Source organism: Leptonychotes weddellii, chromosome 16 (assembly GCF_054177405.1).
Source record: "Leptonychotes weddellii isolate Sample4059 chromosome 16, ASM5417740v2, whole genome shotgun sequence".
Classification (NCBI taxonomy): domain Eukaryota; kingdom Metazoa; phylum Chordata; class Mammalia; order Carnivora; family Phocidae; genus Leptonychotes; species Leptonychotes weddellii.
In genome coordinates, this window is record NC_138384.1 from 40,946,585 (window position 1) to 40,969,463 (window position 22,879).

Below are 22,879 nucleotides of genomic sequence, written 5' to 3' on the forward strand. Positions count from 1 at the left end.
GCCTGGGTGGCTCAGTTGGTTAAGCGACTGCCTTCAGCTCAGGTCATGATCCCAGGGTCCTGGGATCGAGTCCCGCATCGGGCTCCCTGCTCTGCGGGGAGCCTGCTTCTCCCTCTCCCACTCCCCCTGCTTGTGTTCCCTCTCTCGCTGTGTCTCTCTCTGTCAAATAAATAAATAAAATCTTTAAAAAAAAAAAATTCAACACCTACTTATGATAAAAGTTCCCAGAAAACCAGGGATAGAAAGGAACTTCCATAATTTGATAAAGACTAATCTATCAAAAACTTCACACTTAATATAGAACCTTAAGCTCATTCCCTTTAAGACCAGTAAGCAGGGACACCTGGGTGGCTCAGTCGGTTAAGCGTCTGCCTTCAGCTCAGGTCATGATCCCAGGGTCCTGGGATCGAGTCCAGCATCGTGCTCCTTGTTCAGCAGGGAGCCTGCTTCTTCCTCTGCCTGCCGCTCCACCTGCTTGTGCACTCTCTCTCTCTCTCTGGCAAATGAATAAATAAAATCTTAAAAAAAAATAAGACTAGTAAACAGACACAGCTGGCCTCCTTCACCATCACTGTTCACTCCTGGGGGTCTTAGCCATTGCAACAAGCTATTATAAATATTACTATGGATATACATATAGTCTTTATAAATCTGTATATAACTATGTATATAAGGAAAGGGAGGAGGGATAACCAAATTGTCATTATTTGGATGTGATTTGGCATTCCATATAAAAGCTCCAAACTGTTGGGGCGCCTGGATGGCTCAGTCCTTAAGCGTCTGCCTTCGGCTCAGATCATGATCCCAGGGTCCTGGGATCGAGCCCCATATCAGGCTCCCTGCTCAGCAGGAGGCCTGCTTCTCCCTCTCAACTCCCCCTGCTTGTGTTCCCTCTCTCACTGTCTCTCTATCAAAAACTAAATTTAAAAAAATCTAAAACAAAACAAAACAAAAAAAACCCCTCCAAACTGTTAAAACTAGTAAGAGATTCAGCAAAGTGACCAAATAAAAGATCAAATTGGAGGGGCGCCTGGGTGGCTCAGTTGGCTGAGCGACTGCCTTTGGCTCAGGTCATGATCCTGGAGTCCCGGGATCGAGTCCCGCATCGGGCTCCCTGCTCAGTGGGGGGTCTGCTTCTCCCTCTGACCCTCTTCCCTCTCGTGCTCTCTGTCTCTCATTCTCTCTCTCTCAAATAAATAAATAAAATCTTTAAAAAAATGTTTAAAAAAAAAAGACCAAATTGGAAAAATGAATAGGATTCCTCTATGCAATAGCGAACAACTAAAAACTCTAACAAAAAATTAAGATTCCACTCAGAATAGTAACAAAAGTTAAAAAGGCATGAGGGTGCCTGGCTGGCTCAGTCCCACGTAGGGTGTGGAGATAACTGAAAAAACAAAACAGTCTTAAAAAAAAAGAAAAAGTTAAAAAGGAATCTAGGTACCCACCCATCCATCCACAAGACATTTATGAAGAAAAAAACTTAATGTTATTAAAAGGACACAAAAGAAATCAAACAAATGTGGAGGTGAGCCACGTCAGTGAATGCAACAATTAATATCATTAAGATGGCCCTTCTACCTAAGTCAATCTATAGCAAGCCCCAATTCCAGAAAGATCTTTTTTTCTGTGAAACAATAAACGGATGCAAAAATGCATGTGGAAGAATCAAGACCCGCAAATAGGTAAGAATGGCCAAAGCGGGGCTTGGGTGGGGATTTTCTGAATCAGATAAGATATACTAACAAGTCAGAGTTCACAAAAGGAAACAAAGGTGATATGGCACATGAACAGACAAACTGATTAAAAGAACAGAATGTAGAGGCCAGAAATAGACACGTGTATCTAAAAGAACTTGCAATATTTCGGAGTAAGCATCCCAATCAGAAGGGAGGAGACGGATTGGTAATGGATACTAGGGAAACAGCCTCCTTACAAGAAAAGTGGGTTCCCTACCACTCACCATAATACAAAGGTCAAGTAAATGGATTAGAGACCTAATATTAAAGATAAATCTATAGGGATGCCTGGGTGGCTCAGGTTATGATCCCAGGGTCCTGAGATCAAGCCCCCTGTTGGGGCTCCCTGCTCAGTGGAGAGTCTGCTTCTCCCTCTGCCCCTCCCCGTTTGTGCTCTCTCGCTCTCTCTTAAATAAATAAATAAAGATAAATCTAGAAAGCTAGTATATTGGGTGCCTGGGTGGCTCAGTCGTTAAGCGTCTGCCTTCGGCTCAGGTCATGATCCCAGGGTCCTGGGATCGAGCCCCTCATCGGGCTCCCTGCTCTGTGGGGAGCCTACTTCTCCCTCTCCCCCTCCCCCTGCTTGTGTTCCCTCTCTCGCTGGTCTCTCTCTGTCAAATAAATAAATAAAATCTTAAAAAAAAAAAAAAAAAGAAAGCTAGTATATTACTTTCCCAGAGCTGCCAGAACAAAATACCAGAAACTGGATGGCTTAACATAACAGAAATGTATTGTGCCCAGTCTTGGAGGCTAGAAGTCTAAAATCAAGGGTCAGTAGGGCCATGCTCCCTCTGAAACCTGTATCGAATCCTTCTTTGCCTCTTCTAGCTTTTGGTGGTGTGCAGGCAATCTCCGGAGTTCCTCGGCTTGCAGCTACATAATGCCAATCTCTGCCTTTCTCGCTGTGTGTGTGTCTTCCACTGGCTGTTATCTTATAAGGCACCAGTCGTATTGGATTAGGGCCCTGTCCTACTCCAGTATGACCTCATCTTAATGTAAGTAATCTGCAACTACCCTATTTCCAAATTAGATCACATTCTAGAGTACTGAGGGTTAGGATTCCAATGCATTTTGTGGGAAGGGGGGTGGAAATAATTCAACCCATAACAGCTAGGAGAAAAGTGTAGACTATCTTTATGACTTTGGAGTGAATAAAGATTCTTAAGCCTAGAAAACCATAAACTATATAGTGAAAATGAGATGAACATGACATATTAAAATTAAAGGTTTATCCCAAACAAAGACATAACTGAAAAAGTTAAGTAATGAGTGAAAAACTGGGAGAAGATATTTTTGGCTTCCAAAAAAAAGTGATTAATTTCCAGAATAAACAAAATCCTGCAAATATTTAAGAATGGAAAATCAATAGAAAAAAATGGGCGAAAAATAGAATGGGCAACTAACACAAAAGAAAATCCAAATGGCTAACAAGTCTGAAGAGATGTTCAACCTCATTCATAATCAGGAAATTACAACATGTTAGTTTAAATCTATCAGAGTAGCCAAATTTAGACGCTCAGAGAGGAAAAAAAATAAAGTAAAAATAAATAAATAAATAAAATAGAAGCTCAGAAAGGAACTAGTGCTAGTGAAGATGTGTGGAATTTGGAACTATCCTGCACCTCCAGTTGGTATAATTCAGTATGTATATTCTATGATCCAGCAATCCCAATCTTAGGTGTATAATCCAGAAAAACTCTTGCACAAGTCCCAAAGGATACAAGTACAAGATTGTTGATTGAAATATTATTTGTAGTAGCAAAGAATTCAAGGCAATGTAGATCTTCATTAGTCGGTGAATAATTAAGGATGGTGAGTTAATAAACTGGACAGCTATGCAGCAATCAGAAGCAATGAACCAGGGGTGCCTGGCTGGCTCAGTTTGTGGAGTGTGCAACTCTTGATCTCAGAGTTTTGAGTTTGAGCCCCAAGTTGGGTGTAAAGATTACTTAAAAATAAACAAAAATTTTTTAAAAAGGAGCAGTGAACCAGACATATAAACAACAACATGGAATGTTCTTAAAACAATATTGAGTGGGGCACCTAAGTGGCTCAGCCAGTTAAGTGTCCGACTATTGATTTCGGCTCAGGCCATGATCCCAGCATCTTGAGATTGAGCCCCGCCTTAGGCTCCATGCTCAGCAAGGAGTCGGCTTGAGATTATCTCTCTCTCTCTGCCTCTTCCCCACAGTGCATGCACATACGCACGCTCTCTCTCTCTAAAATAAATAAACAAATCTTTTTTAAAAAACAATATTGAGCAAAAAAAAGAGTAACAATAGAAATTCACTTAATACCATTTTTGTAAATTAAAAACATATAAAGCCCTATACATCTTTTAGGAATATAGGCATATTCCAAGAACCATAAATTAAACACATTAGAAAATGTGTCTATGAGGTGGAGGAAGAGATAAAAGTGGGAAGGGAGATATGAGAGAAAAGAAATGACATAAAAAATATTTTTACACAAGTTACTGCTAATAGTGTGTCAGAAATAAAACAGTATGATAAAATCAGTTCTCAGAAAAAGAAAAGAATGAATGAATGAGAAATGTTTCTAAGAAAAGGAAGCAATACAAACAAAAATCATAAGGAAGGACAGCAAAGGATATTTCATACTGATGAAAGGAGTAATTCACTGATGTCATGTTAATATCATAAATCTTCATGCACCTAACAACATAACTTTAAAATATATTAAGCAAAAACTGGTACAGCTAAATGGAGAAATTGACATATCCTCCCTAATAATGGGAGAGATTATTATACTTTCCAGAAGCCAACAGATCAAACAGAAAAAAAAGTAAGGATGTAGTAGATAAGAATTAGAGAATTAATAAACCTGTATAGTCAGATCTCTGATCCCAACAATCAAAATGCACATCCTTTAAAAACATACAGAACACTTCCAAAACAAAACAAAAAACCCACATTATATCACAGGCCATTCCAGATTGCAGAATAAGGTAGACGGTTCCCCCAAATCATAGAACAGGGCTATCATTTCCCTAATGTCAAAACTGGGTGAGGAGAGCACAAGAAAGAAAACCAAGGGCCAATTCCATTCTGAAAACAAATGCAAAACAACCCTAAATCAAATATTATTAGAAGGCTGGCACAAGACAAGGATTGGTCATTATCACCACGATCGGTAACATTGTATTGGAACTCTTAGCCAAAGGGGAAGAGGGGTGAGCAATGAGTTATAAAGAGTGGAAAGACTAAACTGTCATTTTGTTACAGCAACAGGATCATCTAGCCAGTAAAGCATGGAGAATTAAAACAAGTAAGAGTGAGTTCAACAAGGTAGCCAGATCCAAGATTAGTAATAAAAACACAACAGCAGTAACTGATCAGAAGAAAAAAATCCAAGTCATAAATAAATAAGTAAAAACAGTAAGGTCCCAGTGAGTGAACCAGAGAAAACATGTACAAGATACCCAGGAGAAAATTATACCTGTATCCAAGACAGAAGACTCAATATTACAAAATCATAAATTCTCCCCAAATGAGTAACTTATTCATTACAATCCCAATCAAAATCCAAAGCATTTGTTATGGAACTGACAAGTTCCATCCCACTCCCCATTCCCCTCTGTAGGACCCACCAGGTTTAGAATCAAGCCAGGTCCCTTTGCTCACCCAAGTCCTGACAGCCACTTGGAAACCACCTGTTCTGCTGCTCACCTGCCTCTCTCTGATTTGAGTCAACCCATAAGCAATTGGTAAACAGAGTAAAAATGTCGGCATAACACAAGCATGTTGGTTAATATCATTTTTTTTTCCAGGAAGTTAATATTTTGAAGCAATCAGGGGCAAGCTTTCTCACAGTTAAAGGGGAAGCCTTAGTGATCAAAGAAGATCTTCACACACAAAAAGCTGCAAATCTGCAGAAGTCTCTTCCTTCAGATCCACAGTGGCTCCTTTTGGTGGTTTAAAGACCATAATGCTTGCTGCAAAGCTATGGTACGTGGCCAAGCTGTGAATGCCAATGAAGAAACTACAGTGATATTTTCTCATATCAAAATGACAGATTAATGAAGACAACCCTTAAATCAGACTTCTAATTTTGATGGAAATGGTCTCCGTTAGAAATTAATATCTCCAGACCAGCATCTCCAAAAAGGAAGCACAAGCCCCAGCCTTTAAAGGTTGCAAAGAAGGGACTGAAGGTGTTGCTAAACACGAATATCCGTGGAAATTTAACTGTGCTAGTATTTCTATTAGAATCCTTATTGGTTTTGTAGCTCTCTGATTATAAAGTTTCATACGTTTTGAACAATCTGTCCCTAGTTTTATTTTTCCTATAAAGCCTTGTTATTTTTAGCACACTGTTTTGTAGAACTCCAAGCTTTTTCAGGAATGCATATATCAGTTATGGCAAAACCGCCTATACTCAGAATAAGGGGAGACTGTCTTCCAACAAGCATTCTTGGTAGGTCCTAAGTTTCCCTGACATGTAACCAGGAGACCAGGTATCCACTTCCTTCTCAGAGTGGAACAACTTCCCAGGAGCTGGGGCGGGGTGAAGTTTGGGGGGTAGTTCTCTGGAGCTTGGGAACCAGAGCCCATCATAGGTCCTCTCTTCTCTCCTCCCTCCAGACCTCCGGACCACTCAGGAGAAGCCAGTGAAAAGGCCCAGAATTTTGCCGCTTACAAGCTCACTGATCTTGGGCCAGTCACTGAAATTCTGCAGGACTCAGTTTCCTCATTCTTTAAATGGGAAGGCAGTGTTTTTTAAAAATCATGTTTAGGGCGCCTGGGTGGCTCAGTTGGTTGGGCGACTGCCTTCCGCTCAGGTCATGATCCTGGAGTCCCGGGATCGAGTCCCGCATCGGGCTCCCTGCTCGGCAGGGAGTCTGCTTCTCCCTCTGACCCTCCTCCCTCTCATGCTCTCTGTCTCTCATTCTCTCTCTCTCTCAAATAAATAAATAAATCTAAAAAAAAAATCATGTTTAATTTAAAAATCAGCCTTTGATTCTTGCTTTGCCATTTACACCTCTGTGACCTCGGACAAGTGACTTTGCTTCTCAATGCGTCACCTGTAAAATGGGGTCTTTGCGACACTTTAATGATGCCACACGTGCAAAGCACTTAGCACAAGATGCGCATTAAGCCCCAATAAATTGGAAGTTCCTATTCTGGGAGGCGGGGAATTCTCGAGGGTACGAGGTTTGACTGCTGAGGCAGAAGAACCCAGAACTGGTGGGGAAAGACACGGCTGTGATTTCCCCACGGACAGTAAACACGTCCTGCCAGCCGGGTCCTGCCCGCTGAGGCCTCCCCATCAGCCGGACCCCCTAGCTTGCAAGAGCCACCAACCCCCTTCCAGCGTTTGGGGCCGCCTCCCGCCGCGCGGGTCGGAGAACGGACTACATTTCCCGGCGTGCACTTGGGGTCGGGGCCCCGAGGGACCGGTCAGCTAAGAGGACCTTGTCCCAGCCGCGTTAGAGGCTGGAGGCAGTAACCACCACTCAGGAAGCTCCTGTATTTCGCTTTGCGAAGCTAGTCAGCCACCGTCAATCCCACCTTGAGCCGCGGACCCGCAGGGTCTGTGAGGAGCGCTTGGCCCCCTCCTCCTTCCCTCCTCCAGGGCGTCCGGGTCCCAGGGTCCGAGGCCGGGCTTATCTCCCCGGAGGGATTCCTTCAGCCCCGCGGGGTCCCCACTGTGGCCCAAGGTTGGCAGCGGGGCTCTGGAGAGGGGTGGAGGGGTAGAGGACAGCCTCGAGGCCGCGCAGCCGGAGACTACAACTCCCAGGCGGCACCGCGGCGGCGGCGAGCACGTCACTTAGGCACCGCCGGCGGCCCCGGGCAGCGGCGCGGGCGGGGGCAGGGCTGGGGCCAACCGGGAGGCCGGTGCTGAGGATGGGGGCCGCCCGGCCGCCCCGCGCGTGAGAAGGCCGAGGGGCGCGCCACCCCGTCCCGGGGCGGGCGCCCCCCGGGCTCGGCCACCCCTACCCCGCACGGCAGTCGTGGCCCGGGATGCGGAGCCGGGGGCCGCCGGTGGAGCTGCGCGGGGTGAGAGGCGCGGGGAAGGGGGCTGCCTGCTTCCCTCACCCTCGTCCCCCACCGGCGGGCCCCGGCAGGAATTCGGGAGCCGCGCGGCCAGGCCCTCTTAGCGCCCAGACATTTGGGGGGACAGGTGAACCCGCCGCCCTACCCGCACCCCGCCCCGCCTGGGCAGCTGAATCAGAGGGGACGACCCTGCCCTTTTAAGGAGGCTTTTTGTTGCTCCTGCGGAGGGCTCTCCCCCCACCCCGCCCCCCAGCCATGGCCTCCAGGAACCCCCTAGAACCCGCAGGGACTGCCCCCCATCCTGGCCGCCGGGGCCCGCCCTCTGCATCCCGCGGGCAGCCAGTGTGAAGCGGCCTCCTGCAGCCCCCGGCCCCTCCCCCATGGAGGAGGAGGAGGAGGGGGGGGGGACGGCCAAGGAGTGGGGCACGACCCCCACGGGGCCCGTCTGGACCGCGGTGTTCGACTACGAGGCGGCGGGCGACGAGGAGCTGACCCTGCGGAGGGGCGACCGCGTCCAGGTGCTTTCCCAGGACTGTGCCGTGTCGGGGGACGAGGGCTGGTGGACCGGGCAGCTACCCAGCGGCCGCGTGGGCGTTTTCCCCAGCAACTACGTAGCCCCCGGCGCCCCCGCCGCGCCCGCGGGCCTCCGGCTGCCCCAGGAGATCCCCTTCCACGAGCTGCAGCTAGAGGAGATCATCGGCGTAGGGGGCTTTGGCAAGGTCTACCGGGCCCTATGGCGCGGCGAGGAGGTGGCTGTCAAGGCCGCCCGGCTGGACCCTGAGCGGGACCCGGCAGTGACAGCAGAGCAGGTGCGCCAGGAGGCCCGGCTCTTCGGAGCCCTGAAGCACCCCAACATCATTGCCCTCAGAGGCGCCTGCCTCAGCCCCCCACATCTCTGCCTGGTGATGGAGTATGCCAGGGGGGGCGCACTGAGCAGGGTGCTGGCGGGCCGCCGGGTGCCCCCTCATGTGCTGGTCAACTGGGCTGTGCAGGTGGCCCGGGGCATGAACTACCTACACAGTGATGCCCCTGTGCCCATCATCCACCGGGACCTCAAGTCCATCAACAGTAAGTGGTGTCCTCCCCCCAAAACTTGCTTCCACAGAACCTTGTGAGGTCGAGCGTAGGTGGCGGGAAATGGGGACACCAGTAGACGCTGCCTAGGGCGAGAAGGGGCAGCAGTATACCTTCCGGGCCAAGTGAGGCAGGCCTTGCCCGTTAAGGGAGGAAAAGGAGGCTCAAAGGTTGAGGGACCACCTGTCCCCCAGACTACGGTCACAGTAGCTCAATAAATATGACTGGCCCTGCACTCCTAGCATAAAACAGCACAGATGCAGGGCCTGCCCTCAAGGCATCGACGGTCCAATCCTGATGCCAGAGTCCGCCAGGCGGAGACAGAAAGAACCTAGCCTGGAGTTGGGGTTTCTCAGCCTCCGCACTATTTACATTTGGGGCCGGATGATCGTAGGAGGCTGTTTAGCAGCCTCCTTGGCCTCTACCTGCCAGATGCCATGGGCATCCCCCACCCCCATCCCCAATTATGATAACCGAAACTTGTCTCCAGACATTGCCAAATGTCCCCTGGGGAGCGGGGGAGAGGGTAAAGCCACCTCCACCTGAGAACCACTTCCTGGAGTACTCCCAGGCCTCTGCCCCAGCTAGCCGAGGCAAAGTGGAGGTGAGGGAGGAGGAAAAGGGATGTGCCTTACGTAAAAAGCTTCCAGGCTGCCTGGCTTATCCCAGGCTCTCAGAAGTTGATTGGTTGGTTGAATGGGAACTGGGGCCAGGCAGAAGGGAAGGCTCCCCAGGACGCCCACCTAGACCCAGGAGCTTCTCCTGATGTTAGCACATATTAATTGAGCACCTATTCGCAGTGGTTTCCACCCTTAACCGTCCTCACAAACTGAAGATTTCATTCATGCCTCACATATTTCCCCACGCGCCTGGGGTATGCCACACCCTGCCCTGGGTCCTAAGTATATGACCCGGGAAAAATCCCACCTTCCTGGCTCTCCTCCCATCCTTCCTCTGCCCCACCTCACTCCCTTTCCTTTTGACACTGATGTATTCATTCTTTTCTTTTTTCATTTGGTGTTTGCTGGGCCAAGTCATGCGCCAAGGAGAGAGCTCAGCAGTGAATGAGGCCAACGTGTGCCCTGCCCTCACCTGAAATGTGACGGGTTCCCCTTTGCCCTCACCTTTGGACCCCCACATCTCATCTATTTCTGATTCCTGCCAATTCCACACCTTGACATTTGTTTGAATCTATCCCATTTTTGTGTGTGTGGGGGGGGGGTTTTTTAAAGATTTTATTTATTTATTTATTTGAGAGAGAGAGAGAGAAACAGCATGAGAGGGGAGAGGGTCAGAGGGAGAAGCAGGCTGCCCGCTGAGCTGGGAGCCTGACGTGGGACTCGATCCCAGGACTCTGGGATCATGACCTGAGCCGAAGGCAGTCGCTTAACCAACTGAGCCACCCAGGCGCCCTGTGTTTTTGTTTTTTTTTTACAATTTTGTTGCTCTGCCCCCTCCCCCGCCCCCACCACCGGCAAACCCCTGCAGCAGAGGGATGTGTGTTCCTTACCTTCCAGGCCTCGCATTTGGGCACTAACAGAGCTGCCAGGAGCTCGAGGGGTGCCAAGCGCTGTGCCAGGGCTGGGGAATGGAGCGGGAGACACAGAAGGCTTCTGCCTTCCCTGATGCTCCAAAATGCTGGGCAAGTGGACGCAGGACGGGCAGCATGCTCCTCTTGAAGGCTGAGCATGCTCTTCTTGGCCCTTCCTCATCCCTGCTGATTCAGCAGCCTGAAGGTGGGGTGTAAGGACACACACCTGTGCCCCCAGGGTTTCCTGTAGCCAGTGTCACCTGGACATAGGGTTGTTGGGGCTCTGTAGGCCAGGGCTGCCTGCCCCGGCAACGGGACAGCTCCATGCCTGGGACAGGTCACAGGGCCTCCGCAGGAGCCCCTCACCCGATGTCGCTCATACGCTGGTTCATTCAACCAGTAATTTGGAAGCAAAATTAAGTGTACAGGCCCCGTCTTAAGCTCTGGGATTTCAGAAGTGAACCAGGCAAGATCTCCCCATATGGAAGTTAGAGGCTAGTAAACAGAAGTTGATGATCGATATTTAGATAGATAAGTAGATAGATAGATGACAAAGTTTCCGGAGAGTATCAGGGGCTCTGAAGGAAATAAAACAGATCAAGGATGAGGCAGAAGGAGCTCTTTCAGTCAGATGGTCAAGGGAGGGAATCCTGGCGCAGAGACCTGAACAAAGACGACCAGGCCTTGTGAAGGTCTGGGCAGGGCCAAGGTCCCGATGTGGGAATGAGCACACCTTGTTGGAGAAACAGGGAGGAGACCAGAGGGGTTGGAAGAGGAGAAATGAGGCAGAGTTAGGAGATGAGGTCAGAAACGTAGGCAGGGCCCAGATCAGGATGACCCTGGGGGTGATGATGAGGATTTGGGGTATTTTATTCAATGCCATGGAAGCCATTAGAGGGTTTCTAAGCAGGGGGTGACGCAGATGGGAGATGCAGAAATGAAGTGTGAGACCATAGTGTGTTCCCTCTATCGCAGGGTCACCCCACAAACAGGAGAGGTGGGGACCCAAGAAGGGAGGGATGGAGTCACATGCTAGAGAGTCGAGGGAGGCCTCTGGGCTTTCATGATAGTAGAAATAGCTCGCCATTATGATGGGAGAAGTAGCCAGGAAGGGTCAAAGATCCAGGTGGAGAAATAAGGGCCAATTTTGGCGACATCATGCACTAATAAAAATAGCTAACATTTTGTAAGGACGTGTTGTTGCTTCAGGCCATAAATCCTTCTTACAACCCTCTAAGATAAATATGACCACCATCTCCATTTAACAGAGGAGAAATCTTCGCGTTAAGAAGAATACATTAACAAGGTTATGCAGTTAGTAAGTGGCAAAGCTGGGATTCAAACCTCGGCAGGACTCTGCACACTTTGGGGCCTCTGTTTGACAGAAGCTGGTAGAATGTCATAGCAGTTAAGAGATTGGGCTCTCAGGTCAGATCTCAGCCAGGTCTTTGCTGCACAGTTTTCTAGCTGTGTGATCTTGGCCAGGGGACTTCATCTCTCTGAGCCTCAGTTTGTCAGTCGATAAAACAGGCTGCTTTCTAGTTAATTCATGTGAAGGGCTTAGCACAGTGCCTGCCATATAGTGAGTGGGCTGCTGGTAAACACCAGCTATGATTATAATTGTTGTTCGTAACAATCCCAGGCAGCAAGTTGGAGCCACTTGATATGCTTGGGGGATATATCTGTCCGATTTTGTCACTGTACTGCTGCGAAACAAGCCACCCCCAAAACTCAGTGTCTTAAAGCTTGATGTCATTTATTACTGCTCACACATATGCACGCCTGCTGGAGGGTAAGCTGATTTAGGCCGGGCTCAGCCGGAGAGGCTTGACTCCAGCTATCTCCCATGTACCTTGGACCAGCAGGCTAGCCAGGCATGGTCTTGTGATGGCAAAAGCACCAGAGGGCAGGCAGACGGGTGAGGCCTCTCAAGGCCCAGGCTGGGAGCTGGCATTCTGTCACTTCTGCCTCATCCTGTTGACCAAAACAAGTTACATGGACAACCCGAAGTAAAGGAGGGGGAAATACACTCTGCCTGTTTCGGGGAAAGAAATGCACAGTCACGTGGCGAAGAGTGTGATGCTGCAGAAAGGAGTAGAACGGGGGGGCCCCCCCGCATGCAATTTGTCACAAGGGGTGACAAAGACAAAGGAGAACCACATTCATCCCTTCTGCTCATGCTCTGTAGTTCCCACCTCTGGGCTGGCTGGGAATTCAAAGCCTGGACAAAGGAGAACCAAGGTGTTGGATACCGACCTTGCGATGAGCTCCCCAGAGCCTAGGCTGGAGTCAGGAGGGTAGTGGACCCAGGGGAGGCCCCCTCCCCCCTCATGGGAGCCCCAGGGCAGGGACTGGACAGCATGGAAGGGTCCGCGGTATTCCAGACCAGGAAAGGAGCCGCCGCAGAGGGGGCAGCTCGAGGTGGGGGAGAGAACAAGTAGGAGATTCCAGCCAAGGCAGGGGCCAGGACACTCGGGTCTGCAGCCCAGAAGCTCTGGGGTGACCTGCCTTTCTTCCTCACCCCCCAGTCCTTATCCTGGAAGCCATCGAGAACCACAACCTCGCAGACACGGTGCTCAAGATCACAGACTTCGGCCTCGCCCGCGAGTGGCACAAGACCACCAAAATGAGCGCTGCGGGGACTTATGCCTGGATGGCTCCAGAGGTTATCCGTCTCTCCCTCTTCTCCAAAAGCAGTGACGTCTGGAGGTGCTGACGGGGGCGGCTGGGGAGTCCTGGCAATGGGGGAGGCGGGGGGGGGGTCAGAACGGGAGGGGCGGTCTCCCGCCGAAGTGAGGATCCGGGCCTGGGGGGCCCGCTGGCAAGGTCAGGCCCTCCAGGCACCAAAGCAGGCGTCTGCTCTGTTTGCGGAAGTGGCAGCTGAGAAGGACTCGGATTTGAGTGGAAAATTCCAAAGATCTAGAGATAGGGTGTCAGCACCAGGGCCCTCAGACACCATCCAGCACACCGCCCCACCTGTCAGCAGGAAATTGAGGCCTTTGGAGGCCTCTGTCCATCCATCCTTCCATCCATCTGTCCGTCCGTCCTCACTGGGTGCTAGGGATACAGCACCCTCCTGCCCACAGGGATAGTAAATAGGAAATAAACATACAGGAAAGCTGGGGAAATAGCTGGTTTCAAGTTTAAAAAGTCATAAAACAATTTTCAAAAGATAGTGAGCTAATCCCCCAGAACAAAGCATCAGATAGTATTAAGAGCCAGGAGGTTTGATCGAAAAGTCCTCTGAGGACCGGAGGATGACTTTAGGGAAGGCTTTTCTGGGAAGCGACCCTTGAGCTGAGTTTGGGCTGACAGGAAGGAGCCAGCCATGCACAGTTTGGGGGAAGAAGCTTCCCAGGCAGAGGGGACAGTGCCCACAAAGGAGACGCCGGCGTGAGAACGAGCTTGGTCCGTTCCAGATATGACTCAAGGCCCACGCGGCTAGCGCAGGGCAGGCAAGGAGAAAGGTGGTAGGAAATGACAGAGGAGAGAAAGCTGGACGAGGGACCAGACGCCGGGCTTTATTCTAAGTGCAGGGGAAAGCCGAGTGGCCTTTATGAACGGCATGGTCCGGCCGAGCATTGCAAGGCTCCCTGGGCTGTAGGATGAGGAATGCGTTGTAGGGGACAGGAGTAGTGGGGGCGAGAGGCCAGTGAGGAGGCTGTTGCCCTCACCAGCAAGACTGGATGGTGGCAGCTGAACCTCTTCAACCCCTGGCCTTCTCCTGGGAGGGAGCCAAACCCGGGTCAGTCCCCAGCTGAGGCACCAGATGGACCAACCAGCAGTCATGGCTTTGGGGCACACAGATCAGACAGGAAGTCTCCATGAGAGCAGCGCAGCCTTTTGGGGAAGGTTCTGCGTGGCTTTACATTGAGGCATTCATTTATGGTACCAAACATTTAACAGAGCCAGGTCTCAGTGGCAAGGAGCAGAAAACCCCAAACGAAAACAAACGTAAGTTTCGGCTCGCATGTAAAGCCTGGGACCACTGTGGTGCCCCCCGCGACAGGAATTCAGGATCCTGGGGTGAGGGGGCGTTCCTCAACGGGGGTGTCATTGACATCAGGCAAGATCATTCTTCCTTGTATGGTCCCGCCCTGTACTTTTCAGGACACCAGGTATAGATGGTTCCTGGCCCCCAAACATCACTGTGGCCATCCAGACATCCCCACGGGTTTCCAGCGACGTGGGGAAGGTGGGGGGTAATGCCATGTCCAGCTGAAAGCCACTGTTACTGTCCTGTCCTCCACCTTACGTGGCCTCCGCTCCCAAGCTCACTTCATCATCCAAAATGGCTACTTGGGCTCCAGCTTTTAGGTCCACATTACAGCCAGTAGGAAGGACAGAAGCAGAAAAGACACCCCTTCTCTCTAAGGACACTTCCTGGAAGTGAGTTGCAGAGGACACACCCTCCCCCATCCCACTGGCCGGAAGTGTCACCACAGGGGCTTCCTTAGCTGCAAAGGAGGATGGAAAAGTATTTCATTTTTTTTTTTAAATGAGAAATGTTTTTTGGTTTTTTTTTTAAGATTTTATTTATTTATCTGAGAGAGAGAATGAGATAGAGAGAGAGAGCATGAGAGGGGGGAGGGTCAGAGGGAGAAGCAGACTCCCCGCTGAGCAGGGAGCCTGATGCGGAACTCGATCCCGGGACTCCAGGATCATGACCTGAGCCGAAGGCAGTCGCTTAACCAACTGAGCCATCCAGGCGCCAGATGGAAAAGTATTTCAGACAGGATGCACACAACTCAGATTCGCCAGCGCTGGTCCTGAGAAGGGAGGCCACCAGCTGTAGGAGAGCGGACGTTGTGTCCATCTTGCTCCGGGGCCTAGAACAGTGTCTGGCGCCCTGCAGATGTGTTTCTATGTCGAATTAATGCACGTGTGGATGTGGGGGAGCCCGGGGACCTACTGCATGCCGGGCGCTGCACAAAATGGTCATTAGGCTCCCGAGGGAATTCAGATGGGCCCGCAGGTGACTAGCAGAGTGGTGCACGCCCCAGTGTTGTGTATCCATGAAGGGCACTGCCATGGGCACATCAAGCAGGCCTGAGTCCAAGTGTGGACTGAGACCTGTCCACTTAACTAGCTGTGTGACCTTTGGGCAGACAACTTAACCTCTCTGAGCCTGCACCTGCTCGTCGGATAAAACGGGGGTCATACCAATACCTTCTGCCTTACAGGGCTGTTGTGAGGATTACTGAGAGCGCCTAGCACAGTGCTGGCCTGGAGTAAGTGCTTTATAAATGTTAAATAGTGTTAACTTGTTTTTAGAGGTAAGTGCCGAGGGTTCTTCTGGGAACACAGAGGAGGGGACTCTAACCTAGCTTTGGAGGCTGTGGAATCAAGGAAGCCTTCCTAATAGAGAGGGCACCTGAATTCTGACTTAAAGGACAGTTACGCAAAGGGAAGGATGTTCTCGACAAAAGGAACAGCATGTATGAAGCCAGAGGTTAGGAAGAACGGGGCTTGTTCAACTTGTTCACTGTGGCTACAAGCTGACGCTGGGGTTGGTACAGGGGCGAGAGCGCTTAGAGGCAAGTCTACAGTGGTCATCAGAGGTCAGGGCTAAGAAAAGTGGCTTTGCCCCGTGGGCACAGGGGACACACTGAAGGTTTTCAGGTAGGGGTGAGGGGAGAGAGAGCAAAGGCAAGACGTGAGAGAGAGAGCCAACCCCACAACACCCATTTGAAATCAGGCCAGCAGAAGTCAGTCACGTTCTTGTGGCCTCATTGGGGGATGTTGGGGTGAGGGAGGCCCACCAGGGGACCGGAGGCAGGGCTGGGGTGTAGGTGAGGATTGGGGTGGGATGCAGCATCACCCCTCCCTCTTCCCCACCTGCAGCTTCGGGGTGCTGCTCTGGGAGCTGCTGACGGGTGAGGTCCCCTACCGTGAAATCGACGCCTTGGCCGTGGCGTATGGCGTGGCTATGAACAAGCTGACGCTGCCCATCCCCTCCACGTGCCCCGAGCCCTTTGCCCGCCTCCTGGAGGGTGAGCCAGGGCCCTGTGGAGATAGGCTCAGCTCGGGCGGCAGGGGCCCTCGGGCCAGACCTCACCCCTTCACACCCATCCATCCCAGTGGGTCCAGGAGTGAGGGAGAAGGGGCCACAACCATCGGGCCACAAACTGCCTCCAGGGACCCCAAACTTTTGTTCTGACCAGGCCCACAGCTCCTGAGGGCAATCTGTTAGCATTCACTGGCCCCAGGATTCCTCCCTGATTCTTGATTCTGCCACACGTGAGGGAGTGGGTCCCCAGGTTTCTCTCCCAGAGTTTCACTGAGTTCAATGTTGCCAGGAATTTGGCTCTACATTCCTTCCCCTCAGCTCCATGGAAGTTGTCTGTCCACAGTCCCCTGAAGTCCTGCCTGCCACAGAGCAGGCTGATGCCCCAGAGCACGGCCACTGACATCTCCCCTCCCACCGCTGTCCTCCCCACCCCAACCCCCACCCCAGAATGCTGGGACCCAGACCCCCACGGGCGGCCAGATTTCGGCAGCATCTTGAAGCAGCTTGAAGTCATTGAACAGTCAGCCCTGTTCCAGATGCCACTGGAGTCCTTCCACTCGCTGCAGGAAGACTGGAAGCTAGAGATTCAGCACATGTTCGATGACCTCCGGACCAAAGAGAAGGTGAAGGCAGGGGATAAAGTGGGAGGGGTGGAGCGAGCTCCTGCATTCTGGTGCCTTTGGTGGGGCAGAGGCCCCTCCCCTGAGCCGCAGTCTTTGGGTCCATGCAGAGCCAAGGCGGCCTTCTTTGTATATTAAGGAAAGACAGCCTGTTGATGGATTAATAAGAAAAGGCACCCTGCACTGACGTTCTTACAAGTGATACCACCTGATGTGTGGGATCGGTTCTAAAACACAACAGCCAAAATGGGAGGGAGGGAGGAGACAAGGAAGAAATGACAAGAAAAAAAGGATTTGCAAAGTATAAATAAGTTGTTGACCTCGAATGATGAGTACACTGGGGGCTCTGTCTCTGCTTTTGTGGGTGTTTGAAGTTTTCCAAACTGAGGAGCCAAAAAGTTAAAAATCAAAGGGGTCAAAATCAAGCCACCCCTTTCTTTGTGCAAACAGCCCCGTGTCCTGGCACCCAGCTGGGCTGGTAAAGAGTGAGCTGCCCCACGTGCAGCCCCGGGTCCATGGGGGGCGGGGCAGGGGGAGGAGATCGGTACGGCCCCTGTCCCCAGCCGCCCATCTCCTCCCCAGGAGCTCCGGAGCCGGGAGGAGGAGCTGCTGCGGGCCGCCCAGGAGCAGCGCTTCCAGGAGGAGCAGCTGCGGCGGCGGGAACAGGAGCTGGCGGAGCGCGAGATGGACATCGTGGAGCGGGAGCTGCACCTGCTCATGTGCCAGCTGAGCCAGGAGAAGCCCAGGGTCCGCAAACGCAAAGGCAACTTCAAGCGCAGCCGCCTGCTCAAGCTGCGGGACGGCGGCAGCCACATCAGCCTGCCCTCCGGTACCGCCCCCGCGCCGCCCCCGGAGGCCGCCTCGAGCCGTCGCACGCAGGCTTTGCCTCTTCCTTTTAGTTTGTAAACGTTTTTTCCGTGCTAAATATATCACCCACGTGGAAAAGGACCAGAAAACAGCTTCAGGAGCGCATATAATCGCCCGCATGAAGGCGGAGAGAACCGCCATCCACCCCTCCAGATGCCCTCCTCATGCCCCCTCCAAACAGCCCCTGCCACCCCCTGCCCCAAGAGTAACCTCTGTGATGACTTTCAGGGCATTCACTCCTCTGCGTCTCTTGATTGTTTCGTCTCCCACCTATTTTTTTATAATTATCTTTTAGTCTGCTGCTTTCTCCCCGCTTGCCAATAATTTGTTGAGGAACATCATTTATCCTGCGGCATCTCCCACGGGCGGGAGCGGATGTTGCGGCTTGCATCCCGCTGTCATCCTTAACGCACCCCTCCGTCCCCTGAATTTCCTATAAAGTGGTATTAAACCATGTGAAATTGCTGACGTTCAGCCCTTTTTGTTTCACGTGGCTTAATCAGTTTCAGGTTCAGGTTTGGGCTCTTGTTTCCCCACAGCCTGCTTCCTAGGCACTGTTAACAGTGGTAAGGCCCATGATGTCTGCTCGACTCTCTCTCTGGGACATTAGAAGCCATAGTGCCGCGCCCAGAATAGCACTGGCCAGCAGAAATCTAATGCGAGCCACACGGTGAAGTTTTAAATCTCCTCATAGCTGCCTTAAAAGCTGGAGAGAGAAACAGGTGCCATTGATTTTAACAATATATTTTATTTAGCCCAATATATGCAAAACGTTACTGGGTCCCATGCAATCAACACAAGAAACACCGTTAGGGATTTTACCTTTTTTCATACTCCACCTTTGAAACCCAACGGACGTGTTACAGTTACAGCGCATCTCGGTCCAGGTGCTAAATTTTCATCAAAAAATACTTGACCTGCATTTGGATTTCATGAAATTTACAGTTGAGAAAGTAGATTCTCTTTCTCTCTCTCTCACACACACACACAAGTAGATTCACATACCCAAATTGTTCAAAACACGCTTCAATGTTTTCAATAACAGAGCTGAGTATCTGTTTTTAGTTTAAATTTAAATTCATTGCAACCACACAGATGAAGTTTAAACTCTCCAGTTCCTCAGCTGCAGTCCCACATGGCAAGTGCTCCGTGGCCACATGTGGCTAATGGCCACCACGTTGGACACTTAGCCCTAGATCCGTAGTCAATCCTTAGTTAATTAAGGACCCAATTAGGATCTTGCCTCTCAACCTCGCACATACACCAGACATCTCTGGCCGGCTCGTCACAGTTACAAGGCTGCCCTTCACCTCGGAGTTGCCGATGCAGAAGGCCCAAGAGTGAGCACCCCCCACCCCCCACCCCCGGTCTCCAGGTGAGATGGGCAGTTTGGGAATGCAAAACTGGCATTCCCATCCAGCACTCCTATCCTTCTACAAAGGGACCTTCTCTTTGGTTACCCACGATGCTGTTTGCTCAGGAAAGTCTCTTTCTTTTCGCAGGCTTCGAGCATAAGATCACAGTCCAGGCCTCTCCAACCCTGGACAAGCGGAAAGGATCCGACGGGGCCAGCCCCCCCTCGAGCCCCAGCATCATCCCCCGGCTGAGGGCCATTCGCCGTGAGTATCTTCCCAGACCCTGATCCATCAGTCGTCAACGACCTTTCTCTGTGCACATACCATACGCTGAGCCGGAGGACCGACAGGGACAAGACAGGCAGGGTCCCCTCCCTGATTCGCATCGGGGAGTCAGACCATAAACAAGCCAACAAGTCCGTAAGCGGGACAATTTCCTGCAGCGATAAGCGCTGTAAAGGAAAGCAGGGAAGGGAATAAAAGAGCAGAATGGCTGTTTGACCTCAGGAAGGTGGTGTAAGGACCTGGGGTTTGAGCAGGGACCTGCGGGCTGAGAAGGAGGGAGGAGGGCCAGGATCTGAAGGAAGTATGTCCCTGCCAGAGGGACCGGCAAGGGCCAAGGGGGGTGGGGGGGTGGGAACCAGCAAGGGAAGGGTCCCGTCTGCAGTTAGAATCCAAGGTCCCTTGGACTTGTTGGTGGAGGGCGGATCCGAGAGTGAGGTAGGGAGCGCAGCGGGCACAGACTGGCCACCAAGTGGCTTCTCTGGGCCCAGTGACTCCTGTGGACGGTGGTGGCAACAGCAGTGGTGGCAGTGGGACATGGGGCCGCAGTGGGCCCCCAAAGAAGGAAGAACTGGTTGGAGGCAAGAAGAAGGGCCGCACCTGGGGACCCAGCTCCACCCTGCAGAAGGAGCGGGCTGGAGGGGAGGAGAGGTACTTGCCACTGGCAGCCCACCGCGGGCCCTGCCCCTGCCCCCCCCCACCCCCAACCCCCGTGGCCAGCAGGTCGGCACTGCAACCCCCTCCCCCATCTCTGGTGCCCCCTGCAGGCTGAAGGCCCTGGGGGAAGGAAGCAAACAGTGGTCATCTAGCGCCCCCAACCTGGGCAAATCCCCCAAACACACACCGATCGCCCCAGGCTTCGCCAGCCTCAATGAGATGGGTAAGAGAGTGAGGGTGCCTTTAAAATGGAGAGGGAGGGGCATCCGGAGGGAAACATCGCCCGAGAGGAAGAGGTGACCGCTCCCTTCGGGTTGGGGGGTGGGGAGGGAGCCGATGGCACTGGACCCGTGGGTCGGCAACATTCCTGGAACGGGGGGGGGGGGCCGCCCATGGGTGCAGGGGGCTCTGTGGGGGGAAAGACTGGCGGGACTTGGTGGCCGCACTGCCGGGAGGGTCTTTCGGGGCAGCCCCCTCGCCACCAAGTCCCCTGGGGGCCGCGGGGACAGCGGGGGCGGCGGCCAGCCCCGGAGGCGAGTGACCGGCCCTCTCCCGGTTGCAGAGGAGTTCGCGGAGGCGGACGGAGGCAGCAGCGTGCCTCCCTCCCCCTACACCACCCCGTCCTACCTCACGGCGCCGCTGCCGGCCGAGCCCTCCCCGGGGGCGCCCGCGCCCCTCTCCCGGCCGGGCCACGGCGGCCGGCGGCGCTGCGAGCTGGCTCTGCTGGGCTGCGCCACGCTGCTGGGCGCCGTGGGCCTGGGCGCAGACGTGGCCGAGGCGCGCGCGGCCGACGGCGAGGAGCAGCGGCGCTGGCTGGACGGCCTCTTCCCCCGCGCCGGCCGCTTCCCGCGGGGCCTCAGTCCGCCCGGGCGCTCGCCCGGCCGCCGCGACGACGCGGCCCCCGGCCCGGGCCTGGCGCCCTCGGCCACCGTGGTGTCGCTGTCGTCCGTGTCCGACTGCAACTCCACGCGTTCGCTGCTGCGCTCGGACAGCGACGAGGCCGCGCCGGCCGCGCCCTCCCCGCCGCCCTCCCCGCCCGGCACCAACCCCCTGGTGGACCTGGAGCTGGAGAGCTTCAAGAAAGACCCCCGCCAGTCGCTCACGCCCACCCACGTCACGGCCGCGCGCGCAGTGAGCCGCGGGCACCGGCGGACGCCGTCGGACGGGGCGCTGGGGCAGCGGGGGGCGCCTGAGCCCGCGGCTCCCCGCCCTGGTGAGTGAGGCGCCCCGCACCCGGGGCGCAGAAAGCGACCCTCCTCCCCTGCCCCCACCAAGGTCCGAGGTCCCAGCCCGGCGGCGAACCCCGCCCCAATGCCAGGGTGGCCTCCTGCTTTGCATGGGAGGAAGGGTCTGTGTCCCCACGGCCGTCACTGCTGGGGGCATGGTGGGTCCCCGGGTGATTGAGCCCCTGGGATGCAGGAGAGGTGGCAAACCGCAGCGCCTCCAGGGGCCGGGCGGGTGACATTATTGGCAACAGTAACAACTGTAGCGAACAGCCCTGTGCTGGACGATGTTCCCCATACCTTCATTAACAACGACAAAGGCGAGCAGCATGGGAGTCAACTACCTACTACCAGGCACTGTGCTACTTGTCTTAAAATTACCGTTTTATTTACCCCTCGCCTAGGGAGGGTGCTGCTCTCCTGCCCCTCAGAGACCGTGCTATGCCTCGGGTCTCTCCGCAGGCCTGTGTGCGTGCACCCAGCACCTCAGAGGGGGGTTGGGGGGATGACGGCTTTATCTAGAGGGGTGACAAGGGAACAGGCTCTGACAGCTTAAGGAAGATGCTCAGAGTTGATCCCAGATGAGTGAGCGCTTTGGAGCGCTCGGGGCCTAGGTCAAGGTCCCACCCCCGGCTGGAAAGCGGGCCCAGCAAGATCAGCAGATATTTCTAAGTAAGTCAGAAATTCCAGTTCTCACGTAAAGGTCCTGGCTTTTCAATGCCACCCTCTGGCCCACCCCATTGACCTCATCTGATCCTCTCTTACCAGGCCCTCGAGAACCCCTGGACTTCCCCCGCCTGCCCGACCCCCAGACCTTGTTCCCGACCCACCGCCGGCCCCCCGAGTTCCCTGGCCGCCCTACCACCCTGACCTTCGCCCCAAGACCCCGGCCGGCTGCCAGCCGCCCCCGCCTGGACCCCTGGAAACTGGTCTCCTTTGGCCGGACACTCAGCATCTCGCCTCCCAGCAGGCCGGACACCCCAGAGAGCCCTGGACCCCCCGGCATGCAGCCCACGCTGCTTGACATGGACATGGAGGGGCAGAGCCAGGACAGCACAGTGCCCCTGTGCGGGGCCCATGGCTCCCGCTGAGGCCCACCCTCCACCGCCCGCCTGGGCAGCCATGAATGTAGCGCACCAGGCCCCGCCCCAGCCTGCCATGCCACAAGGCGAGGGGAGGCCCTGGGCAGGATACTCACTCTATTTATTGGGGAAGGGGGGAGGGGGTCACTTAATTTATTCCTTTGTACCCCAGAGGGTGGAGCCCAGTGCCCACCCTGCAGTGGGTGGGGGAGAGGGTGGGCAGGGATACTCAGGGACAGGGCATCGTAGGGATTCGGCACAAAATGCAGCATTAAAGGTAACCCCTGCCCCCTACCGCTCTTGGCTGTGTCTTTCCCCAGCCCGGGGCCCTGATCCTGGGTCATCCCCGGGAGGGCACCCCCACACCCCATCCCACGCTTCCCCCCCTGAGCCTCTGGGTCTCTGATCCAGAGGGTGAAGCT

The 22,879-nt window shown here is 53.4% G+C and overlaps 1 protein-coding gene and 1 long non-coding RNA gene across 2 annotated transcripts in view; one reads left to right on the forward strand and one right to left on the reverse strand.

The window, feature by feature from the left end:
* LOC145717591 (uncharacterized) overlaps nucleotides 1–7,469 on the reverse strand; it is a 14,382-nt gene extending 6,913 nt beyond the window's left edge. The window contains exon 1 of the long non-coding RNA XR_014140922.1: nucleotides 7,271–7,469. This is a non-coding gene — a long non-coding RNA (uncharacterized LOC145717591). The remainder of the gene's footprint in view (nucleotides 1–7,270) is intronic.
* A 96-nt stretch (nucleotides 7,470–7,565) lies between these two features.
* MAP3K10 (mitogen-activated protein kinase kinase kinase 10) lies at nucleotides 7,566–22,751 on the forward strand. Its single transcript, XM_081806902.1, has 10 exons — nucleotides 7,566–8,824; nucleotides 12,890–13,070; nucleotides 16,206–16,354; nucleotides 16,819–16,994; nucleotides 17,574–17,820; nucleotides 19,361–19,477; nucleotides 19,987–20,146; nucleotides 20,263–20,375; nucleotides 20,715–21,365; nucleotides 22,144–22,751. The coding sequence occupies exons 1-10, from the start codon at nucleotides 8,137–8,139 to the stop codon at nucleotides 22,464–22,466; spliced, it is 2,805 nt and encodes a 934-aa protein (XP_081663028.1). The 5' UTR covers nucleotides 7,566–8,136; the 3' UTR covers nucleotides 22,467–22,751.
* The last annotated feature ends 128 nt before the right edge of the window (nucleotides 22,752–22,879 follow it).

Coding starts and splice junctions, on each gene's coding strand:
- MAP3K10 (XM_081806902.1), top strand. CDS start 8,137: ATGGAGGAGGAGGAGGAGGGGGGGGGGACGGCCAAGGAGTGGGGCACG. Junction 8,825..12,889: donor GGACCTCAAGTCCATCAACA/GTAAGTGGTGTC, acceptor CTCACCCCCCAG/TCCTTATCCTGGAAGCCATC. Junction 16,355..16,818: donor CTTTGCCCGCCTCCTGGAGG/GTGAGCCAGGGC, acceptor CCCCCACCCCAG/AATGCTGGGACCCAGACCCC.